The following is a 20,749-nucleotide window of genomic DNA, read 5'->3' as shown; positions in this document are numbered from 1 at the left end:
ATGAACCTCATTCCATAGTTCATCAGACACTCTGCCTATCAGATCTAGGCCCTTAAATCTATTTCTCACTTCCACTGTATAATCATAAGGGATTTGATTTAGGTCATACCTGAATGGTCTAGTGGTTTTCCCTACTTTCTTCAATTTCAGTTTGAATTTGGTAATAAGGAGTTCATGATCTGAGCCACAGTCAGCTCCTGGTCTTGTTTTTGTTGACTGTATAGAGCTTCTCCATCTTTTGCTGCAAAGAATATAATCCATGTGATTTCGGTGTTGACCATCTGGTGATGTCCATATGTAGAGTCTTCTCTTGTGTTGTTGGAAGAGGGTGTTTGCTATGACTAGTGGATTTTCTTGGCAAAACTCTATTAGTCTTTGCCCTGCTTCATTCCGCATTCCAAGGCCAAATTTGCCTGTTACTCCAGGTGTTTCTTGACTTCCTACTTTTGCATTCCGGTCCCCTATAATGAAAAAGACATCTTTTTTGGGTGTTAGTTCTAAAAGATCTTGTAGGTCTTCATAAAACCGTTCAACTTCAGTTTCTTCAGTGTTGCTGGTTGGGGCATAGACTTGGATAACTGTGATATTGAATGGTTTGCCTTGGAGACGAACAGAGATCATTCTGTCGTTTTTGAGATTGCATCCAACTACTGCATTTCGGACTCTTTTGTTGACCATGATGACTACTCCATTTCTTCTGAGGGATTCCTGCCCGCAGTAGTAGATATAATGGTATCTGAGTTAAATTCACCCATTTCAGTCCATTTTAGTTCACTGATTCCTAGAATGTCGACATTCACTCTTGCCATCTCCTGTTTGACCACTTCCAATTTGCCTTGATTCATGACCTGACATTCCAGGTTCCTATGCAATATTGCTGTTTACAGCATCGGATCTTGCGTCTATCACCAGTCACATCCACAGCTGGGTATTGTTTTTGCTTTGGCTCCATCCCTTCATTCTTTCTGGAGTTATTTCTCCACTGATCTCCAGTAGCATATTGGGCACCTAATGACCTGGGGAGTTCCTCTTTTGGTATCCTATCATTTTGCCTGTTTATTGTTGTGTGTAGTGTAGTTGCTCAGTCATGTCCGATTCTTTGTGACCCCACAGACTGTAGCCTACCAGGCTACTCTGTCAATGGGATTTTCCAGGCAATAGTACTGGAGTGGATTGCCATTTCCTACACAATTATGTGCATAGTGGCAGGAGTGTGGATAATCCTGTCACACAAGCTAGTCTGCCAGCAGAGAGGTTTGACCTGAGACACCCTTGTCACGCCCAGGAATTTTTATTGACTGGAGCTGCAAGTTTACTCCTTCTCCGAGAGAACCGGTGGGGAACAGCCCCCCATAAAGTCAGAAGTGTAGGTGAGAGCATGAAACAGTAAAGTAGGTAGACTCTGGTTTTGAGGGTAGATGCTCGGGAACAGGGGGTTTCCTGAGGCTCGATCCCGCCTTTGCGTATGCTAAAGCCTCTTTCCGCATGACCTTTGCCATGGGCAGAGTTCCTCACGCTGGCTCCCGGCAGAATACAATTTCATAATCCCAAGTTCTGCTCTAAAACTCAGCTGGTTAGGCTAACTGGGTCCACATCCAAACCCACATCCCATTCTTCCAATCCTAAATAACAAGTGGTTCTTGCAGTACACAAAGGGTTGGGCTATGCACTTCAACAGAGCTGACTTAAAATTTAGAAGTAACAGCAACCTCTAGATGTTTAGGGATCCTGTTTAAATTAAAAGATTTCTGACAATGCAAACATCTTAGGAGACCAGATGGCTTGAAGACCAGACCCACTAGTAGGAGATGAAGAAAATTGTGTTTTAGACACCTTGATTCTTCAAAGAGAGACTGGAGGGATGAAGATTATTTTGGAGGTTATTACACGGAAAAAGTTGAGGAATGAGTAATAAAGTTAATTCAGCGTACACTTGGCAGAAGTGAGGTATAAACACCCAGAAGTCACTTATATTCTCTGGAGGCAGGTTTCCAGTAGGCTCTTTATTAAAGAGAGCAGTGTGATGGAAAGAGAGGATTTTCTATGTTCAAATCCCAGTCCTCCAACTTTTTAGTCTCATACACTTAGTTGATTCATATGACATTTCAAGACTACAGTTTCCTATTCTGCTAAGTCAGTATAATAATATCTACCTGCTAAGGCACTTGTGAAGGAGAACTAAATGGCATAATATATATTAAGCAGTTAGTAAATGGTACCCATTCAATGTTTCTTTCTAGATACAAATGAAGTTGACATATGCCCTTCTCCTTCATGGGCAGAGGAGAAGAAGAAGAAGAAGAAACATTTTTCTCCATATGTTACAATGATAAACTTTACAGTGGTGTTCTGAGAACACTGCAAAATCTGAAAGTGCTTTTCAACTGTCAGAAAAAGATTACATTTTCACTGCGCTGAATAACAAGGAACAACTTTTGCCGGGACAGTCTTCCTCACAAGAGAGCTGGGCATCCGTGAACAAGTCCGTTATCTCTCTGGTTTCAGCCCCTCGTACCTGGGAGAGGTCGCTAAGCTCACCGTTAGCCGTTTGCGGAACACTTCCTTGTTTCCGGCTCTGACTTCTCCCATCCGACGTGAGCCTCTCAGAGCGTACTCAGTCTGATTCTGTGTCCGGGACTTAGCACAGAGAATTTGCTGGCTCAGTGATTGCCTCTCGGACTCAAATGTTGATCACTCTCGTGTAATGATGTTGAGTTACAGTGTTAGTCGCTCAGTCGTGTCTGACTCTTCGCGACCCTCTGGACTGGAACCCGCCAGACTCATCTGTCCATGGGGTTTTCCAAGCAAGAATATTGGAGTAGGTTGCCATTTCCTTCTCCAGGGGATCTTCCCGATCCAGGGATCGAACCCGGGTCTCCTATATAGCAGGCATATTCTTTAACGTCTGAGCCGCAGGAAAGTCCTTGAATTACAGAATTCGTTTCTTTGTAAATTAGTGATCAACGCCAGGGTTACGGAGAGAACGAACGGAATTTGTCGCCTTTAAAAGCTATTACTACACGGTTCGTGTTGCTAGCCCCACATTTTAACGTATTCTCGTTTCCTACTTAACACTGTGTATTTGTAGGAAGTTCTTTGTTTTTTTTACGTTCATTGATTTAAACATTTTCTTCCTCTCCTTTTCTCCGGCTTCTTCACTTTTCTTTGTGATTGGCTGCAAATCATCTTAACGTGATTGGCTAGGGCATCTGCCCGTTATCTTTTCTTTGCTCCGACGGGAGAAATAAGAAAAAAAAAAGTCTTAAACTCAGCTATTTTATTGGCTCCGGTAAGGACGTACGGCGAGGGGATTGGGCAGCTCAAATTTGTGATTGGTTCTTATACCCATCAGTCACACTGCCGGAAACCAAGTCTATTGCGGCTGGAAGGGTTTTCATTGGTCCGGAACTGCCCCGCTCGCTCGCCCGCTCCCCGAGCCCGCCCCCCCACCCGGTTGCCGTGGTTGCAGGCCCTGCCCGCCAGCTCGTCCGCTGACAGCGAGCCTTTAGGGCGGAGGGAAGCGGGTCCGTTGGTCCGCCAGGCACGAGGCTCCGCCGGCGGCCAGGCCCGCGCGGAGCCGTTGCCATGGCAGCCGCCGCCGGAGGCGCGGACGACGAGTCGCGCTCGGGCCGCTCGAGCTCCGACGGCGAGTGCGCGGTGGCGCCCGAGCCGCTGACGGGTCCCGAGGGCCTCTTCTCCTTCGCCGACTTTGGGTCTGCGCTGGGCGGCGGCGCGGGCCTCCCGGGCCGGGCGTCCGGCGGGGCCCAGTCCCCGCTGCGCTACCTGCACGTCCTGTGGCAGCAGGACACGGAGCCCCGCGATGAGCTGCGCTGTAAAATCCCCGCGAGCAGGCTGAGGCGCGCCGCCAGGCCCCACCGCCGGCTCGGGCCCACTGGCAAGGAGGTGCACGGTGAGGAGCGCGGCGGGAGGCGGGGCTGGCCCTCGGCTGATCTCCCCAGCCCGCTCAGGATGGAGTCCTCCGACATCTGCGCTACGGACCTGGAGTGACCCCTGAGTCTCCTTCCAGTAGGAATAGTAGTCGTATGACTGCTAAGAATCATGAGTGTAAAAAAAAGAAAAAAATAGTCTTCCTGCTCAGAAACAGTCCCGGAGGCTTTTCACATTGGGTAGTTGCTGAGTAGAAACGGATTCCTCGCCCCAGGTGTAGATAATACATGGGGTAGTGGAGAAGATTTTCGTATCAGAGCCAAGTCGTACCAGCTTCTTTAAATGGACAGACCTGGGTTGGACTTTTCTAGCTCATGGTGGCCTTAGGCAAACTACAGATCCTTTCAGTTGCAGTTTTCTTATCTGTAAAATGGGAATGGTATGCTTTACAGGAATGTTGACAAGAGTTAGGTAAAGTAGGGAATGTATAGTCAATATTTGGCCTTCAACGTGTGCCAGACACTGTTGGGTGACAATGTGGTCATTTTCTTTTCTTTTTAAGATTTATTTATTTATTTTTGGCTCTGCTGGGCCGTCTTTGCTGAGCGCAGGCTTTCTCTAGTTGCGGTGAGTGGGGGCTGTTCCTTGCTGCCGGTTCCCAGGCTTCTCATCGCCGTGGCTTCCCTTGTTGCAGAGCACGGGCTCTAGGTACACAGGCTTCAGTAACTGCAGCTTCTGGGCTCTAGAACTTAGGTTCAATAGTTGTGGCGCATGAGCTTAGTTGCTCAGAGGCATGTGGGATCTTCCTGGACCAGGGATCAAACCCGTGTCCCCTGTATTGGCAGGCAGATTCTTAACCATTAGACCACCAGGGAAGCCCTGTGACGGTTTTTGATCCTCATAATAACTCATCAAGATCCAGATACCCGTTCCCACTTTACTGAAGATGAAACTGAGGCTTGGAGAAATTGTCTTGCTCTAAGTCACATCAGTAGAAATTGGTTGTGCTGGTATTAGAACTCCTGCTCTGATACTTCTTCCATATTGTCTTTTACATTTTATGGATGCCGTGGAAACCAACACCCTGAAAGACTTAAGAATGGAGACTTTTAGATTCCCTCTAGGACCTACTCATCTTAGTGGTGTTATGAGGATTGAGAATTTGAAAGTGCTATATGAATGTAAGGAATCATTATATATCTGAGTTGTAATTTTTGTCCATTTCTCTGATGATAAAAGTATTGCTTTCTATTACCCTCTAATATAGAGGTAGTGTCATTGTGGAGAAAAAAGTTTCTGTGTGGGAATTATCAGATTTAAATATGCCATTTAGGAGAGGCCTGTTTTGAAGGAGAATATAAGATTATATGTGTAATCAGCTCACAAAGAGCTTTGTAAATCATCTCATTTGATTTTTGCAACAACTCAGGACTGTCAGGACAGAGCTCAACCTTGTTTGTTCTTGATAGATCTGAAGCCCAGGGGCTTAACTAACTTGTTCAAGGTCACCAAGTGGCAGAGCCAAGATCTGGCTGCAAAGGCCTTGGAGGATTTGCTACAAAATGTGACTTTTGCATGAGCTGTGCCACATTTCAGGTTTCTCCTGGTTGTATCCTGGCACCTCTCTTTCCTTTTAGATGCTTTTTGTTTTTTTTTTTTTCCATTTGGCAGTGCTGTGCGACACGCGGGATCTTAGTTCCCCAACCAGGGATCAAACTCGTGACCCCAGCAGTGGAAGTGCATGGGTCCTTAACCACTAGACTGCCAAGAAGTTCCCAGGAAGCCATTACTTTCTGCTTCATCATGGCTGTTGCTGGGGTTTTTTTTGTTTGTTTTTTTAACTGGCACTCTTATTGTCTTCACAGCTCTGAAAAGGCTGAGGGACTCAGCCAATGCCAACGATGTGGAAACAGGTGAGTGTGCAGAGTGAGTCCGCTCCATGGTCTGGTTAGGGAAGGAAAAGTCCATGTAACCAGTACCTGGGAAGACAGCGCCTGAATTCTGCCAGCTCAGCCCTGGGACCACTGTATCTATTGTATAACTGCTGTCACCTTACAGATGACAAGTCTGGTTCAGATGCTTACTCTTCCCATGCTTGCCTGCCACTCCTTCCTGATGTCAGAGTGTTTATTACCCTGTGAGCCCCCTCACGGCGGGAGCTTTTGTATCCCTGGCACCCAGCTGCAGAGTAGGAGTTTTTGGGAACTTCTGGCTAAAAGGAATGAGTCGTCAACTTGAACCGCAGGAGAGCCACCATCTGCATAGAACCCTTCAGCTGCTCCCCTGAGGCTTGGTGGTAGTGGGGTTCGTGGTTCTCAAACTTCAGTTGACAGAACATCTGAAAGGCAGGGGTGGGGCTCCTAGCAGGACACGGCTCTGTTTTTTTGTTGTTGTTGTTGCTCTTCATCCTTTACTAGCTGACAGGGCAGTAGCAGCATCAAAGGTACAAGACAAGTTATAGGAAAAAAAAAAGATTTAATTTTATCCACTGACTTAATTCGTTCTGTGAATCAGGGAAAAGTGGTATATTGGTTTTCTGTAACTGCTGTAACAAATTACCACAGATATACTTGTGTAAAACAGCCCCAGTTTGTCATCATACAACTATGAAGGTCAGAAGTCCAGCTTAGGTCTCATCAGGCTGAAATCAGAGTGTCAGTGGGGCTGTATTTCTTGCTGGAGGCTCCAGGAAGAATCTGTTTCCCTGCCTTTCCCAGCTCCTGAGGTTGCCCACATTCCTTGGCTCGTAGTCCTCTCCCTTCATCTTCAGAGCCAGCGATAGTAGACTGAGTCTGCACACTGGTTCTACCAATGGGAGAAGGTTCTCTGATGTTAAAGACTCCTGTGTTAGATTGGGCCTGCAAACTCCAGCATAATCTAGCTGCTGCTGAGTCGCCTCAGTCGTGTCCAACTCTGTGCGACCCCATAGACGGCAGCCCACCAGGCTCCCCCGTCCCTGGGATTCTCCAGGCAGGAACACTGGAGTGGGTTGCCATTTCCTTCTCCAGTGCATGAAAGTGAAAAGTGAAAGTGAAGTCGCTCAGTCATGTCCGACTCTTCTCAACCCCACGGACTGCAGCCCACCAGGCTCCTCTGTATATGGGATTTTCCAGGCAAGGGTGCCATCGCCTTCTCCAATAATTTAGCTAGAGGTCGCTAACCTTAATCCTGTCTGCGAGGTCCCTTTTGCCATGTAAGGTAGCCTATCCATAAATTCTGGCTATTTAGCCATAGGCATCTTTGGGCGTTGTGATTCTGCCTATCTCACGTGGCCATTATTCTATTTTGAGAGTGCGATGCTGTGGTCAACAGATAAAATGTAAGTGTGGATAAAGGGCCGTGGAGAGGAGGTTGTTCCCCTCAGGAGGGTGTTTTCTTGAGTGGGTCACTTATCCCTGGCAGATCATAGTGAGCAGGCCTAGAAACTGGAGGGGTTTTCAGCGTTCTCCAATTTCATCTCTTCCATGAACTTTAATATTGTGGAATATTTGGGTAGTAACCAATATGGCTTTTCAAGGAAAAATGATATATTCTCTTTTAAATACCTCTAGTGTGTGGCCTTGGCACCCCACTCCAGTACTCTTGCCTGGAAAATCCCATGGATGGAGGAGCCTGGTAGGCTGCGGTCCATGGGATCGCTAAGAGTCGGATACGACTGAGTGTCTTCACTTTCCCTTTTCACTTTCCTGCATTAGAGAAGGAAATGGCTACCCACTCCAGTGTTCTTGCCTGGAGAATATCGGGGACAAGGGAGCCTGATGGGCTGCCGTCTATGGAGTCGCACAGAGTTGGACACGACTGAAGCGACTTAGCAGCAGCAGCAGCAGTGTGTGGCCAGAGAATATTTTAATTATGTTTCCCTTCCACAGAAAGTCTAGTTTACCTTTTTTTAATAGGTTTACTTACACTCTCTTTTAAATCCAAGTATAGTTGATGTACAACATTATGTAAGTTACAAGTTTACAGTATAGTGAGTCACAAGTTTTACAGGTTATACTTCATTTATAGTTGTTACAAAATATTGGCTATATTCCCCCTGTTGTATAATATATCCTTGTAGCTTGTTTTATACCTAGTAGTTTGCCCCTAATAGTTACTTCCCCACCGCTATACTGCCTCACCTCTTCCCAGTGGTAACCACTGGTTGGTTCTCTATGCCTGTGAGTCTAGCTTATCTGTTCTTTTTCACAACAGTAAAAGATGTTTATCAGCTTTCACAATCATTAGCCTGTGTCTAGCTTATGTTGAATCAGGTGTCCACATGGTGGTTTTATTATTTTGGTGGAAATGCTGTAATTTTCCATTCAGAGTCTGTGACACACCCATCTTCAAATCTAAGTAGCTCATGGCTGTTAGATTTACCAGGCTCTTGCAGGACTCTGATAGCGAAACTGGCTGTAGTTCAGCTTTTTCACTCCTTTTTACTGTATGGTTAGCATTCTGTTTTCTTGCTTCATGTTTGTTGGGTCTTTTGGTATAGGTTAGCAATTATAGTGCATGTAACATTTCTACCCTCCTATGGTTAAATTGTAAGTACCTTTCTGTGAACTCACAATCATTTGAAAGATTGTTTTTTTGGCTGCACCAGGTCTTAGTTGCAGGATGGGGATCTTTAGCTGCAGGATGTCTTAGTTGTGGCGTGTTAACTCTTGGTTACAGCATGTGAAATCTAGGTCCCTGACCAGGGAGCGAACCTGGGCACCCTCTGTTGGGAGCTCAGAGTCTTAGCCACTGAACTGCCAGGGAAGTCCCACTGAAAAGATTTTAAATGTGAAAATGATATATGCGTTTAAAATGTTTTAAACATTAGAAAAATATACAAGAAAAACATTTTTAATGTCAGCAAAGAAGCTAATCTTTGTTAATATTTTGGTGAATATCCTTCCTGTCCTTTTTCCCGTGCAGAGGAATTTTCTTGAGCTTGTAGACTATGCTGTATACACAGTTTTACAGCCTGCTTAATGCTTTATGTATCATAAACATTTCCCATAGTCTTCATAACCATTTGTTTTTCAAAACAGAAGTGTCATTTTTCCTATTTATAGAATAAATACATAGCTGTACAATTTTTGTAAAGGTTGTAAAAAGCAGAAATTACCTTGTAATTCCATTCCACAGCTAAAACCACAGTTTGTAATGGATGCACACTATGCCTTCAAAGGGCCAAAGCAAGAGTTACTCAGTTAGTTGCATATTTGCACACTGGTGTGTCACTATGAAGATAAGTTCCTAGGAATGGGGTTTCTACATCAAAGGATACGTGTATCTTGATGGCTTCTGATAGGTGTTGCTAAAGTGCTTTCCAAAAAGACTGTTAGCTGTACAGATCACAAAAATAGAACCATTTACTTTATCTCGGGGATGCTGGCTCTCTTTTGCTGGCTGCACTGATGAACACCGAGGTGACCTGAAGCTCTTCCTTCTTCTCCACTCTTATAAACCTTTCCCATTCATTCATTCCCAAACCATTCATTCATTTATCCAGTCAGTTGGCAACATTTGTGGAACAGGTCAAGTCATATCTCCGTCCAGGATATTAAGAAACAAAATAAAAACCTACAGTATAGCTGGAGAAGAAGAGTATAAAGTGACACCATTTCTAAAAACAAACAAAAAACCCAAGGAAAGGGAAGTCGTGTGTTTAGTGGGAGAGGTGAAAGTCCTTGAGCAGGAGAAACCTGGGTTCCTATCCCAGCCCTCCTGTCGGCTTGGTCTGGAGTCTGTCTCCTAGCCTGTAGCACGGACATGGTGCCATGCTGAGTGTTTGATGGCAGGCAGGCGCCTGATGCCTGGCTGGCCCTTGGTGTACAGGCAGTTGCTCTGAAAGAGCTCAGCGTGTTATTGTGAGAGTAGCAGGATGACAAGGGCGCTACAGAGACGTGGGGGTCAGGGGGCTCATTCACCTTAAGGAGACGGGAGAGATCCATGGAGCAGGAGATTATCTGGGCTTCGCCTGGAAGGACTCGGGTCCTTGAGAGGTTCGCTGGGGGATTGCTAGGGCATTTCACTGCTCTAAAATGATGTTTGGCAGCAATTTCTACATTTCAGTTTGGACATGGGCACGCAATACATAATGCCTCACATTTTATAATGGCTCCAGACTTTTCAGAAAAGGACTTTCATATCCATTATTCTCATCATGGCAGCTCTAGAAGTTGACTGGGCAGAAATTACTCCCATTTGCTGGTGAATGGGGGCCCAAATCTTGGCCTTCCTGGTCCCAGCCCAGCTTTTCCCACTGCTGCACGCTGTTGGCAATGAACTCCTTTCCTTTTTGCTCAGCTCAGTCTAGGACTTGGACTGCATGGCAGAGCCCAGGCTCTGTCCACTCTAAAGGGCTGACTCATGGGAGCTAAGTGAGTGTCAGCCCACAGACGTGTCCCAGTTGGATGGATGTGTAGCCAGACTCAGGTAAAGGGGCAGGACCAAAATCAGTACTGGGGATTTCCATGACTCCAGAATTCCTGACCCTGAGGGCCGAGATCCTTCTGTGATGCTCTGTCCCAAGACACATACTTGAGCACCCAGCACCCGTGGTGCTCAGTTGTGCCCTCAGGAGAGCAAGTCCCCCGGGGGGGCTGCATCCTGGAGGGACTAGCTCTGCCACACATTATGGACGCCTTGCTGGGAGGGGCGCTGAGCGCCCTTGCGCGCCCAGGGCTGCAGCTTGGCTAAGCCGCCACTCTCCCTGCTTGCCCCTCTGCCTTGGCGGTGCCAGTGCAGCAGCTCCTGGAGGATGGCGCAGACCCCTGTGCAGCTGACGACAAGGGCCGCACTGCCCTGCACTTTGCCTCCTGCAATGGCAACGACCAGATTGGTGAGTCCTGGGGAGGCAGGGGAGAGGCGCTGGGCGAGTATTCTCCCCCCAGAGGCACTGGGGAACAGCACACAGAGGGTGGGGGGCTGCTGGAGCTGAGGAAGGCTGGGCCCTCCCACGCCTCTGGCCTGTGGAACTGGCACTGCCAGGCTAAGGTGGGGCTCACCTGGGGAAAGAACGAGATCGACCCCAAGGTTGGACCGGACCTTCCAGACATGCAGGCAACATTTACTCAGTGCTAAGGGCAGCAGTGGGACAGCCCGCCCCCAAACCCAATTTTTTTTTCCCCCCAGAGGTCTTTTTAGGATGTGGTATAACTGGCAAACAGTGAAGTCTCTGTATACATACACTGCTGTGTCCACCTCCTGGATCAAAATATAGAATCTTTTCAGTGCCCAGCATTCTGTCTTATGCCCCTTAAGAACCTTCACTAGCAGCCACAGCTGTTGGGAGAACTTTCTTTAACCCTAAAATCTCAGTCCCATAATACCTGCACGGGCTCAGGGACCCTCCCAGAAGCCTTAGTTCACAGTGCCCAGCGTCATGCACACAGGCCTCACGAGTGGGCAAGGGAGTGAAGCTGCACAGGGCAGTGTACTGGCTCTCAGTGTTCCGTAGAGGGGTGGAGGCTAGGATGCTGTCAGTAGACGCCCCCAGCGGCTCCTCTGGGGCTTTCCTGTTTCCAGTGCAGCTGCTTCTGGACCACGGAGCCGACCCCAACCAGCGAGATGGGCTGGGGAACACGCCACTCCACCTGGGTGAGTGCCTGGCAAGCTGCCAAGACAGGCTCCTTTGATGGAGAGCCCGGCGTCCTGCAGGCCCCCAGCAGGCTCTCCTGTCCCCTGGGGAAAGCCTGAGTCCCCAGGGCCACACTCCCCTTGGGCTGTGTCCGTGGCTGACCCCATCCACTATTGGTCGACTGTGCCCCAAGCAGGGCTGATTTCACAACCTGAACTGGCTCAGCAGCTCTGCCAGGGGAGGTTCCCGCCCTGTGGCCAACTCTCACCATGGCTTGTGGCGAGGCGGGTCCCACCTCCCAGCCTCAGTTTCCCCAGCTGTGTAGGGAGGGAGTTGGGTTTGATCGCTGAATCCCCCCAGTTGCTGCCTCAGTGATGCCTCTTGGGGCTTGATCTGGCACCGGAACCCTGAGAGACACAGTCCTGCTCCCTCCCGCGGGCACCCAGGGCCAAGCCCCCTGCGGTCCTGAGCTCTCAGTCCCTGTTCTCCTTCCTCAGCGGCCTGCACCAACCACGCCCCCGTCATCACCACGCTGCTGCGAGGAGGTGAGTGCTCCCCTCCCCGTCCTTCCTCCTCCTCCCCCTGCTCAGCATGCTCACCGCTGCCTGTCCCCCCAGGGGCCCGGGTGGACGCCCTGGACCGAGCAGGCCGCACACCCCTGCACCTGGCTAAGTCCAAGCTCAACATCCTGCAGGAAGGCCACTCGCAATGCCTGGATGCTGTGCGGCTGGAGGTGAAGCAGGTGAGCGCCCCACTCGGCTGAGCCTGCAGCACTGAGCAGGTGACTTCATTCATGGTTCATGTGGACCCCAGCTGACACCTGGTCCAGCGCACCCCTGGGCAGCAGCCTCCGGCTGCTCTGTGCCTGTGGGCACAGCCTCAGCCTGCCCTCTGGTTTCAGATCATCCAGATGCTGAGGGAGTACCTGGAGCGCCTAGGGCGGCATGAGCAGCGGGAGCGGCTAGATGACCTCTGCACCCGCCTCCAGATGACGAGCACCCGCGAGCAGGTGAGCGCGGCTGCGGTCCAAACCCCAGCCTGGCAGGAGCCTCAGGGTGAGCTGGTCGCCACTCTGAGGCTGGAGAGAGAGGCATGGCTGCTGGTTGCCGTCGTCTGTGGGCCTCAAAGCCTCTGTCCACCTCCTTGGAAGCAGCCTGAGTCCTTCTCTCTGGGGCAGCGAGGATTCACCCTTGGACAGCTGCTCCATAGTCCAGGGTGAAGCCCTCACAGGCCCTGTGAGAAGAGACAGTGCCTGCCTCTGCACCTGTGGTGCTGTCGGGGGAGACCCGGGGCACCCCACCACAGAGCCTTGGTTTCCTCCCGCAGGTGGACGAAGTGACCGACCTGCTGGCCAGCTTCACCTCCCTCAGCTTGCAGATGCAGAACATGGAGAAGAGGTAGCGAGAGCCGCTCCCTGCCGTCCCTCCTGCTGCCCGCCCCGCCCCGCCCGCTGCCCTCTTGCTACAAAGAAAAGGCCTGGCACCTGGGACCCCGTCTGCCGAGGCCTCATCCCAGCTGCTGGGAGGCAGAGGCGTTCTCTCACTGACCTCAGCGCCACTCCCAGCCGCAGTCTGTCGTGTCCATGGGCCGAGACCACAGCCCCCAGCTTCTTCCTTTGGCTCCCGCAGCAGCACAGCCATGCCTCTGCCCTGGCTGACTTGACACGTGCTCTCCTCACAGGCCTCGCTCATCCCACAGCCTCCCTGGTGCCCTCAGCAGGCCCCAGACCCTCCTCTGAGTCCCCTCCCGGCCGTGGGCTTGTTGCAGCCAGCCGGGTGGGCTTAGGGCAGGCACCCTCTGGCCTAGGGGGCTTCTTGGCTGGCCCTGCACCTCTCACCAGCACTTAGATCAGGCTTGTCACCAGACTTGCAAGGAGACATGGCAGCTACTTTGTTTGGTTTGGAAGGGGCCAGGGGGGTGGTGAAGCCTAGACCTTAGAAATACAAGGTTAGGGAGGACCTTGCTGAGAACCCAAAGCAGAAAATCCCTGGCCCTTTTTTCCCCAATCACTGAAACACCGGGAGGGAGTAACCTTTCTGCAGCCTAGTTGTAGTAGGCGAGGAGAGGTCCTCAAGATGGCCACGTTCTAGTCCCAGGAACCAGTGAACACCATCTTATATGATGAAAGGGACTTTCAGATGTCATTAAGCTAAGGTCTTTAGACAGGGCAATTATCCTGGATTATCCAGGCAAGCCTGATGTAATCACATGGATCCTTATTAGAAGGAAGCAGGAGCTCAGAGAGGACGTAGGGGACAGGGTGACCAAATCAAGAAACGAGTAGCACAAGGCAGGGGTCACAAGGCAAGGAATGAGGCGGCCTCCAGTAGCTGGAAAAGACAAGGAGGGCTTCCCTGGTGGGCCAGTGGTTAAGAATCCACCTGCCTGTGCAAGGGACACAGGTTTGATCCCTGGTCTGGGAAAATCCCACTTGCCTCCAGGTAACTAAGCCTGTGTGCCGCAACTACTGAAGCCCGTGCACAGCAGTGAAGACCCAGTGCAGCCAAAAAATAAATTAAAAAAAAATAATAATAAGGCAAGGAAATGGATTCTTCCTTCATAACTTCCAGAAGGAACCAACCTGCTGACACCTTGATTTTAGCTCAGAGACAGGTTTCAAATTCTGACTGCCAGAACTGTAAGAGAATAAATTTGTGTTGTTTTAAGCTACTAGATTTGTGGTAATTTGTTGCAGTAGTGAAGGGAAACTAATACTCTGGTGAAGGCTCAAAAACACACAACTTCTACTCTGGCAGAAGCCAACATTCCCCTTGGGGCTCAGAGATGCAGAAGGCAGCGCCCTCTTCTGGCAGGGATCTGCCACAGCGGGGAAGCCTGAAGGGAAGGCTTGCGAGACCCAGCTGTCTCTCAGAAACATTTGACTACAGAGTTAAGATAGACTTTTCCCAAATTATCAGTCCCGGTTCTGCTCTGGCTCTGCCCTACTTTCCCTCTCACCAGACTTGAGTCCTGGCTGCTTTTCAGGAGGAGGGGAGTTTGTCTCCCAAATCCCAGCTTGATCAGATCTGAATTGAACTCATGGGACCTAGCTGTTCCCCAGACCCTAAAGAAGAAAGGACCTCTGGGGAGGCAGGGGGTGAGATTCAGGCCGGGGACTGCCTCCTGGGCCCTGGGAGAAGGGAAGCTGCAAGCCCCATTGGGTTGCCAGGGTTGGGGAGAGAGGAGGGCAGAGGATGCAGTGTTATCCTGCATGCCACAGCCGAATGAATAAGTAAACATTTAAAAAAAGAGCAAACACTCACGTGGGCCCTGAGTGGGCTGGGCTGGGCAGGGCGAGATGGAGAACCCGACAGGTTGCCCACACAGGAGTCAGCTCTCTCACTAACTGCTCCAGGAATTAACTGCGTTTGTGGGGGAAGCAGTGGGGAGCGCGGTGGTGGCAGGAAGGAAAAAATCCACGTCTGCTGATTTCACCTTCTGGGTAGGGTCCTTTTCTCTACTTCCCATTTCATTCACATTGGAAGTACCTCTCGGGCACTTGCTTTACACTCACCAGGGTTCCAGGTGGGAGCACAGCAGGGGAAGAAAACAAAATCCCTGCCACGCAGATGGTGGTGATGCTTGGAGAAGGGTATTCATGGGTTCTTACAGCCATCCTGTGAGACAGCTGGCTTTCCTGCTGCTTTGGATGGGTAAGAAAAGGCAGGTTTGCCAGAGTGACCCAATGGGGCAGCTGGGCTAGAACCTGGACTCATCCCCAAAGCTCATGCTTCCACCACGCCTGAAGTCCGAGTCTTCTCAGAAGCAGTTTCCTAACACTGAGGGCCACAACATTTGTTGAGCTCCTGCTACGTGCCAGCAGGCCCATTATACAAGCCCTTTGATTTAGTGTTTGCAGTCAAAGGGTAGCCAGTGCCCTTGCTCACTATATTATAGATGCACAAGATTGAGGCTCAGAGAGAGAGTAACTTGCTTGAGGTCAGATAGCAGCATGTGACCCAGCCCAGCCCAGGAATCTCTGCCAAGATTCCCAAAGTGCCGATCTCCCCAGTGTTCGTAAGACACAGTAGACACCCATGGACCTTACTGAGTAAGTCTCTCTCCCCATGTGGGGAGGGGCGGGCCCTTTCCTCGCTGAGCACGTGGTGCAGTGTGCCTAGTGTGCGAGGCCTGCACCTGGCCACCAAGGGAAGAGAGGACGGGGCGGAGTCATGGGACTGAGCTGGGTCTGGAGTGGTCTTTGCCCATCTTTGGTGGCTGCCCATACTATTATAGGCCTTCTGAAGTGGTCAGAGAGCTGGGAGCAGCAAGAGCCAGGCCTGGCAGACAGATGGACACAGGCTGACTGTGGGGCCAGGAGATGGCATGGGAAACGTGGGGCCCAGGAGCGTGAGGGGCTGGCCAGAGAGGGAGGTGAGACCAGGCCACAGAGATCCTGCACAGAGGTCAGAAGATTTGCCCTGGCGACAGAAAGCAGGTGACGCAGACTCACCTCCACCCTCAAGGTCATATGCGTCCTTACCCAGAGCAATCCGGGCTAAGACCGGATTGAGCTCCGGGGAAAAGACCCCTCCCACCAGATCCCCAAACTGCTTCAGAGGCTGAGCCCAAGCCAGGGTCAGGAGGACAGGATGCTGGACTGATACATACCTGGGTAATCCAGCAAAGTCCCCATCTCACTCCAGCTATAGGGAATGAGAGCCCAAAGGCCCTGATGCTAACTCTCCAGTGAACACTGAGGCCTCAGTACATGCTGGGAGATATGATCAGTTCACTTGACAGTTGAGGAAACAAACTCAGGGAAGCAAAGGAGTCTTGCCCAAAGCCCCAGACCAGGGCCCAGAGTGGTCCCTTGTCTCTGTGACTGGCCCATGCCAGCCTGGTGACGTTCTCCCACTTTGGAAGCTGGGGAAGATGGCACGTTTATTAAATGCCCTAGGCCATCAGAATGCCCAGAGGGGGCATAGGCAGGTGAACTGAACCTCCTCCACAATTGAGTTGGATTGTGAGGGTTCTTGGGGTTTTGTTTTCCTTTTTTTGGCCACACCATGCAGCTTGTGGGATCTTAGTTCCCCAACCAGGGATTGAACCTTGGCCCCTGCAGTGGAAACTCGGAATCCTAACCTCTGGACAGCCAGGGAAGTCTCAGATTGTGAGGGTTTTTAGGGTTCTGATGGAGGCAAGGATCTTTCTGAGAGAACCCTGGGAACCTCTCGTGTAGGTAGCAGCAGCCAGGAAGCAGCCTGTGGCGGTGTGCCTACCTCGCAGCCTGGCTCAGGCAGCTCAGTTTCACAGTCCCAAGAGGTCAGCTGCAAAGTGCAGGAGCCAGGATTCAAACCCGGTGATGTGGCTCACCGTCCGTGCCTTGACCCCTGCACTGTGCCACCTCTCTGAGTTGACCTGGCAGGCCCACCAGATGCCCAGTCCAGCACCCTCCCCAGAACCACAGCCATCCAGAGCACCCCCAGGAACTCCCAGCTGGCACCCCTTTCCCCCTCAACCCTTCCTCACAACCCTTCCTCCTGCTTCAGTCTCACCCCTACACAGAGCCCAATCTGCTAAAGCAAGGTGGCACCCAGCAGATTCCTCAATAAATCAGTCTTGTCCTCTTAAGCCAGAAACAATTCCACCCCCACAGCCAGTCCTTCTGGCCTCATGACATCTTGGATCCAGCCAGCAACTTGCAAATGAGCCCTGCATCCAGGCTGAGGACTAATGTTCATTCATAGGGAAACTCAGGGTGGTTAATTGGTATTTATGTCCCCAGGTACACACATTGAAGTTGATAGATGGTGCTGTTCCTGTCAGCCAGAGGCAGGGAGAGAGACTGGTTAACACAGTGTGCCAAGGTCCTCACCTCACCCACCCTCCCGGAGGCTGAGTTTCACCTTGGCTACATTTGCTACCCGGGGTGGGCTGGCGGTGGGGGTCACCATTGCACATCTGAATTCCTCCCTCCCCTTAAAAAAACAAAAACAAAACTATCTGCCTCTTCTCTTCCTTTAAAACCATGAAACTGAAATCACCAACTTGAATTAGACCCCAGCTCTGTCTGGGACTACCTCTGTGATCTTGGGCCAGTGACTTAATCTCTCTTTGCCTCAGGTTCTCCAAATTCAAACTCTAAAGCAGATGAGACACACCTTCCAGGGCCAAGTACAAGGTCTGAAATACAGCAGGTGCCCATTTCACCACTGCCCCACAGACACCCTCACCATGTCCCCCAGGCCCCTCGTCTCAATGGGTTCCCACCAAGCTCAACATCCCCCCACTGCCACCCCCAGTAGCCTAAGCCAGAAGACTGGGAGTTATCTGGGACATCGCTCTCCCCCACCCCATAACATTTAATCACTATTTAGCCCGAACAATTGTACCTCGTGTGTGGTTGTCCCATCTGTCCATGTCTCTCTACCCACTGCCATGTCTTGGACACCTTCATCTCTCTGGGTTCTCACACCAGCCTCTTAACTAGTCTGCCTACCCTCAGCCTCATTCTGCTCTCCCTCCCCAGGTATAGTCTGCCTTGCAGCCAGAAAGAGTTCCCTCTAGAGTATATCTGATCCGGTCACTCTTTTGTTCAAAATCTTTCCATGGCTCCCCTTGCCCTTGAGACAAAGTATAGTCTTGGTTACAGATAGGATTTAGAGAATCCTTTGCAGCTGCCTCCCCCAACCTCTTCCACCTCACCTCCTGCTGGGGCTCCCTTGTACCCTGTCCCAGGCCCTGGGCTCGTCGTGCCGTGCCTGAGTCCAGGTGGAGGACTCCAGGTGATCTGTGCACATGTCCTCCTGTCTCTCCCTTCCACATCTGCCCTGACTTGCTCTTCAGGGCTTGGCTTGGGCATCAGCTCCTCCCGGAAATCTTCTCTGCCTCTCCAAGCTGAGTAGGACCCTCCTCTGGGCTCCCACAGTCCCCCATGCTTCTGTCTTGCTTTCCTGCAGGAGAACTCTGTGCTGAGTAGGTGTTCAGACTTGAATGCTGCAGGATCATCCCTAAGAGGTTGGTACAAATGGGAGGGTGAGAAGGTTACATAATTCAAATCTCCTTTCAAATAAGAGGAGCTCCCTCCTGACCCCCAGGCTGGCCCAAGACCTCGTAGGAGGCTCAGGTCAGGCGGATTCTCCTGGGCCCTAGAGGCAGTGGCTGGGGCTCATTCAGCCTCTGGACAGCCCGATTGCCTGCCTGTGGTCCTCCAGGACTCAACTCTCTCCACCAAAGTACTACAATTATCTGCTCTTCCACACATTTCATTAGCCTCCTGAAGCAGACCCAGGAGCCTCAGGGGCTGAGCCTAAGCCCAGCATTAGGCCATCAATCTTCCTGCCAAATCCATGGCAAAAATAATCTCCCAGCTCCAGGCCAGGCCCTTGGTGGTAGCTTTCCTGGCCCAGGGCTCACAGAGCAGCCTCTGGGGTTGGATCCTTGCTGCCAGCCTGGCACCTCCAACCCAGCCTCTACACAGCAACTGTGGGCCCCTCCCTTCCTGAAAACCTCAGGGGCATCACTGCCTGCCTGAGAGGATGGAGTTCCTGCCCCCCCAGCTGACCTAGGAGGCACACATGACCTCACTGCACCCACCCTCCCTGCCTCCCTAGACCCTACCCTACCCTATCCAACCCTGCTTCAGCTACACAAATCCACGTACTGCTCCCACCTGTACCTGCCCTGGCCTTTGCTCTGCCTGGCAAGCCCGTCCCACCTTTTCCCAGGAAAAATGCCTATTAAATGTCATCTCCTCTGGGTATCCTGCTTGGACTGGCCAAGGAAGGGAGGCCTTTCCTCCTCTGGGCCCTGTGAGCTCTTCTGTCATGGCCCCATGACGCAGTGCTATCCTTTCTTCTTTTGGTTTTTGGTTCTCCAGCTAGACTAAGCACTCCCGCAAGGCAGGGGCCAGGCCAGATTCACGTCATCTCTGATTTCCGCTCGAGGGCTAGATTAAGGCAAGCACTCAAATGTTTGAGGGATAAAGAAGGAAGAAAGGGTCACACTTTGCCTTCCCTGGCACCTCTGTCCTCATGTATCATATGTCAGCCATGCGCCTACTCTGGGCCAGGCTGTATGGCCCTCCATTAGTCGGGGTGTCTGGGCTTCTTTATCTAGCTCCATGGGCCAGGGAGACCCATTCAGAAGCAGGAGTCAGAAGCAGGTGGCCTCGGGGTCCAGCCAGGGCCCCTCTGCCAGGCCACTATGCAGGGCTTCTGCTGACGGACCCCTCCCCCAGGCCTGGCTCTGTCACTCCCTGGCTGGGCGCTTGTCTCCTGCCCATTCTCTTTGCAGTCGGTCACCTGTCCGTGCCCACAGAGGTGACTGTGGAGGAGCACCAGCCCACCTGGGTGGCTGGACCAAGCATGGCAGAGGCCACCCTGAGAGATTTTATTCTGCACTCTGACTTTGCAGGCTCTCACCATTGTCGTGTGTAGCAACCTTGTCAGATGCTCTTAGATATTTTTCCAACACTTCCTGGGCTGCCCAGAGAGCCACTCCTCTCGCCCAGTTAGGATCCTGGCTCTTCCTCAATTTTGCCACTTGGCTATGATCAAGTACCTCATCTCGAGCCTCAGTTTTCACTTCTGCAAATGGAGGTTATATCCCTTGCCTGTTGGTGCGAGGCACGGATGAGGCAGGGGAGGTGTGAGTGATGGCTGTGGGAGACAGAGGCCACCCTGGGGGCTGCAGAAGTGGCAGCATCACAGTCCCTGCCCTCCAGGAAACTTTCCCACTGCTGCAGCCTGCGTCAGTTGGGGACATCTTGGCAGAGACTGGGGAGAAAGAGCCTGGGACCAGGTGTCAGCCCTGGTGCTGGGCCCTGGCAGCACTGGCTCCCCAGCTGGCTCTCAGCCTCCCCCTGAGAAGGCTGACTGCCACTCTGATCTCTGGGTCTGTGGCAGGTGGCAGGCAGTGAGGAGGTCTCAGCAGCTGCCCAGTGTCAAGGAGGGCCTTTCCAGGGTGCCCAGCAGCTGGGGTATGTGTGCCGGGGAAACAGAGAATCGGAAGGTCTCAGCCAGAAGCTAATAAACAATATTGGCTTACGGTGAAGGAGGAAGTGGGCAGCTCCACAACCATTGAGACTGATCTATTGGTTAATTAGGAGGTTTCCACAGCCACAGACTATGCCTGCTGTGTGTAGGGCCAGGTAGGGAGGGGGCCACGGGGTAATCAGGGCTGCTGGAAGGCCAGCTGGGGTCTGAGTGCAGCTCAATGTCTCCCCTGAGCCAGGAGCCTTAAATGGCTGAGGAATAATGCAAGAGGTTGGGGTCAGGCAATGGACCTAGGACTTGATGCCTGGGGCCTGCCCATCAGGACCTGCTGTCCTGAATATCTAAACAGAATTCTGCTATAGCAGGG

At 51.4% G+C, this 20,749-nt stretch overlaps 1 protein-coding gene across 2 annotated transcripts; it reads left to right on the top strand.

Moving 5' to 3' along the window:
* Nucleotides 1–3,354: 3,354 nt before the first annotated feature.
* On the top strand, nt 3,355–14,113 carry ANKRD54 (ankyrin repeat domain 54). 2 transcript variants are annotated; one of them, XM_070292319.1, is made up of 8 exons: nt 3,355–3,910; nt 5,754–5,801; nt 10,612–10,705; nt 11,392–11,463; nt 11,941–11,988; nt 12,061–12,185; nt 12,345–12,452; nt 12,770–14,113. In XM_070292319.1, exons 2-8 carry the CDS (start codon nt 5,781–5,783, stop codon nt 12,842–12,844), a joined length of 543 nt encoding a protein of 180 aa, XP_070148420.1. In that variant the 5' UTR covers nt 3,355–3,910; nt 5,754–5,780; the 3' UTR covers nt 12,845–14,113. The 2 variants fall into 2 exon arrangements, with proteins under 2 accessions (XP_070148420.1, XP_069437713.1); XM_069581612.1 differs by having other exon boundaries at nt 3,424–3,910; nt 10,607–10,705.
* The last annotated feature ends 6,636 nt before the right edge of the window (nt 14,114–20,749 follow it).

The sequence above is a fragment of the Ovis canadensis genome, chromosome 3, assembly GCF_042477335.2.
Source record: "Ovis canadensis isolate MfBH-ARS-UI-01 breed Bighorn chromosome 3, ARS-UI_OviCan_v2, whole genome shotgun sequence".
Lineage (NCBI taxonomy): Eukaryota > Metazoa > Chordata > Mammalia > Artiodactyla > Bovidae > Ovis > Ovis canadensis.
This window is presented reverse-complemented; position numbering and strand designations above follow the sequence as displayed.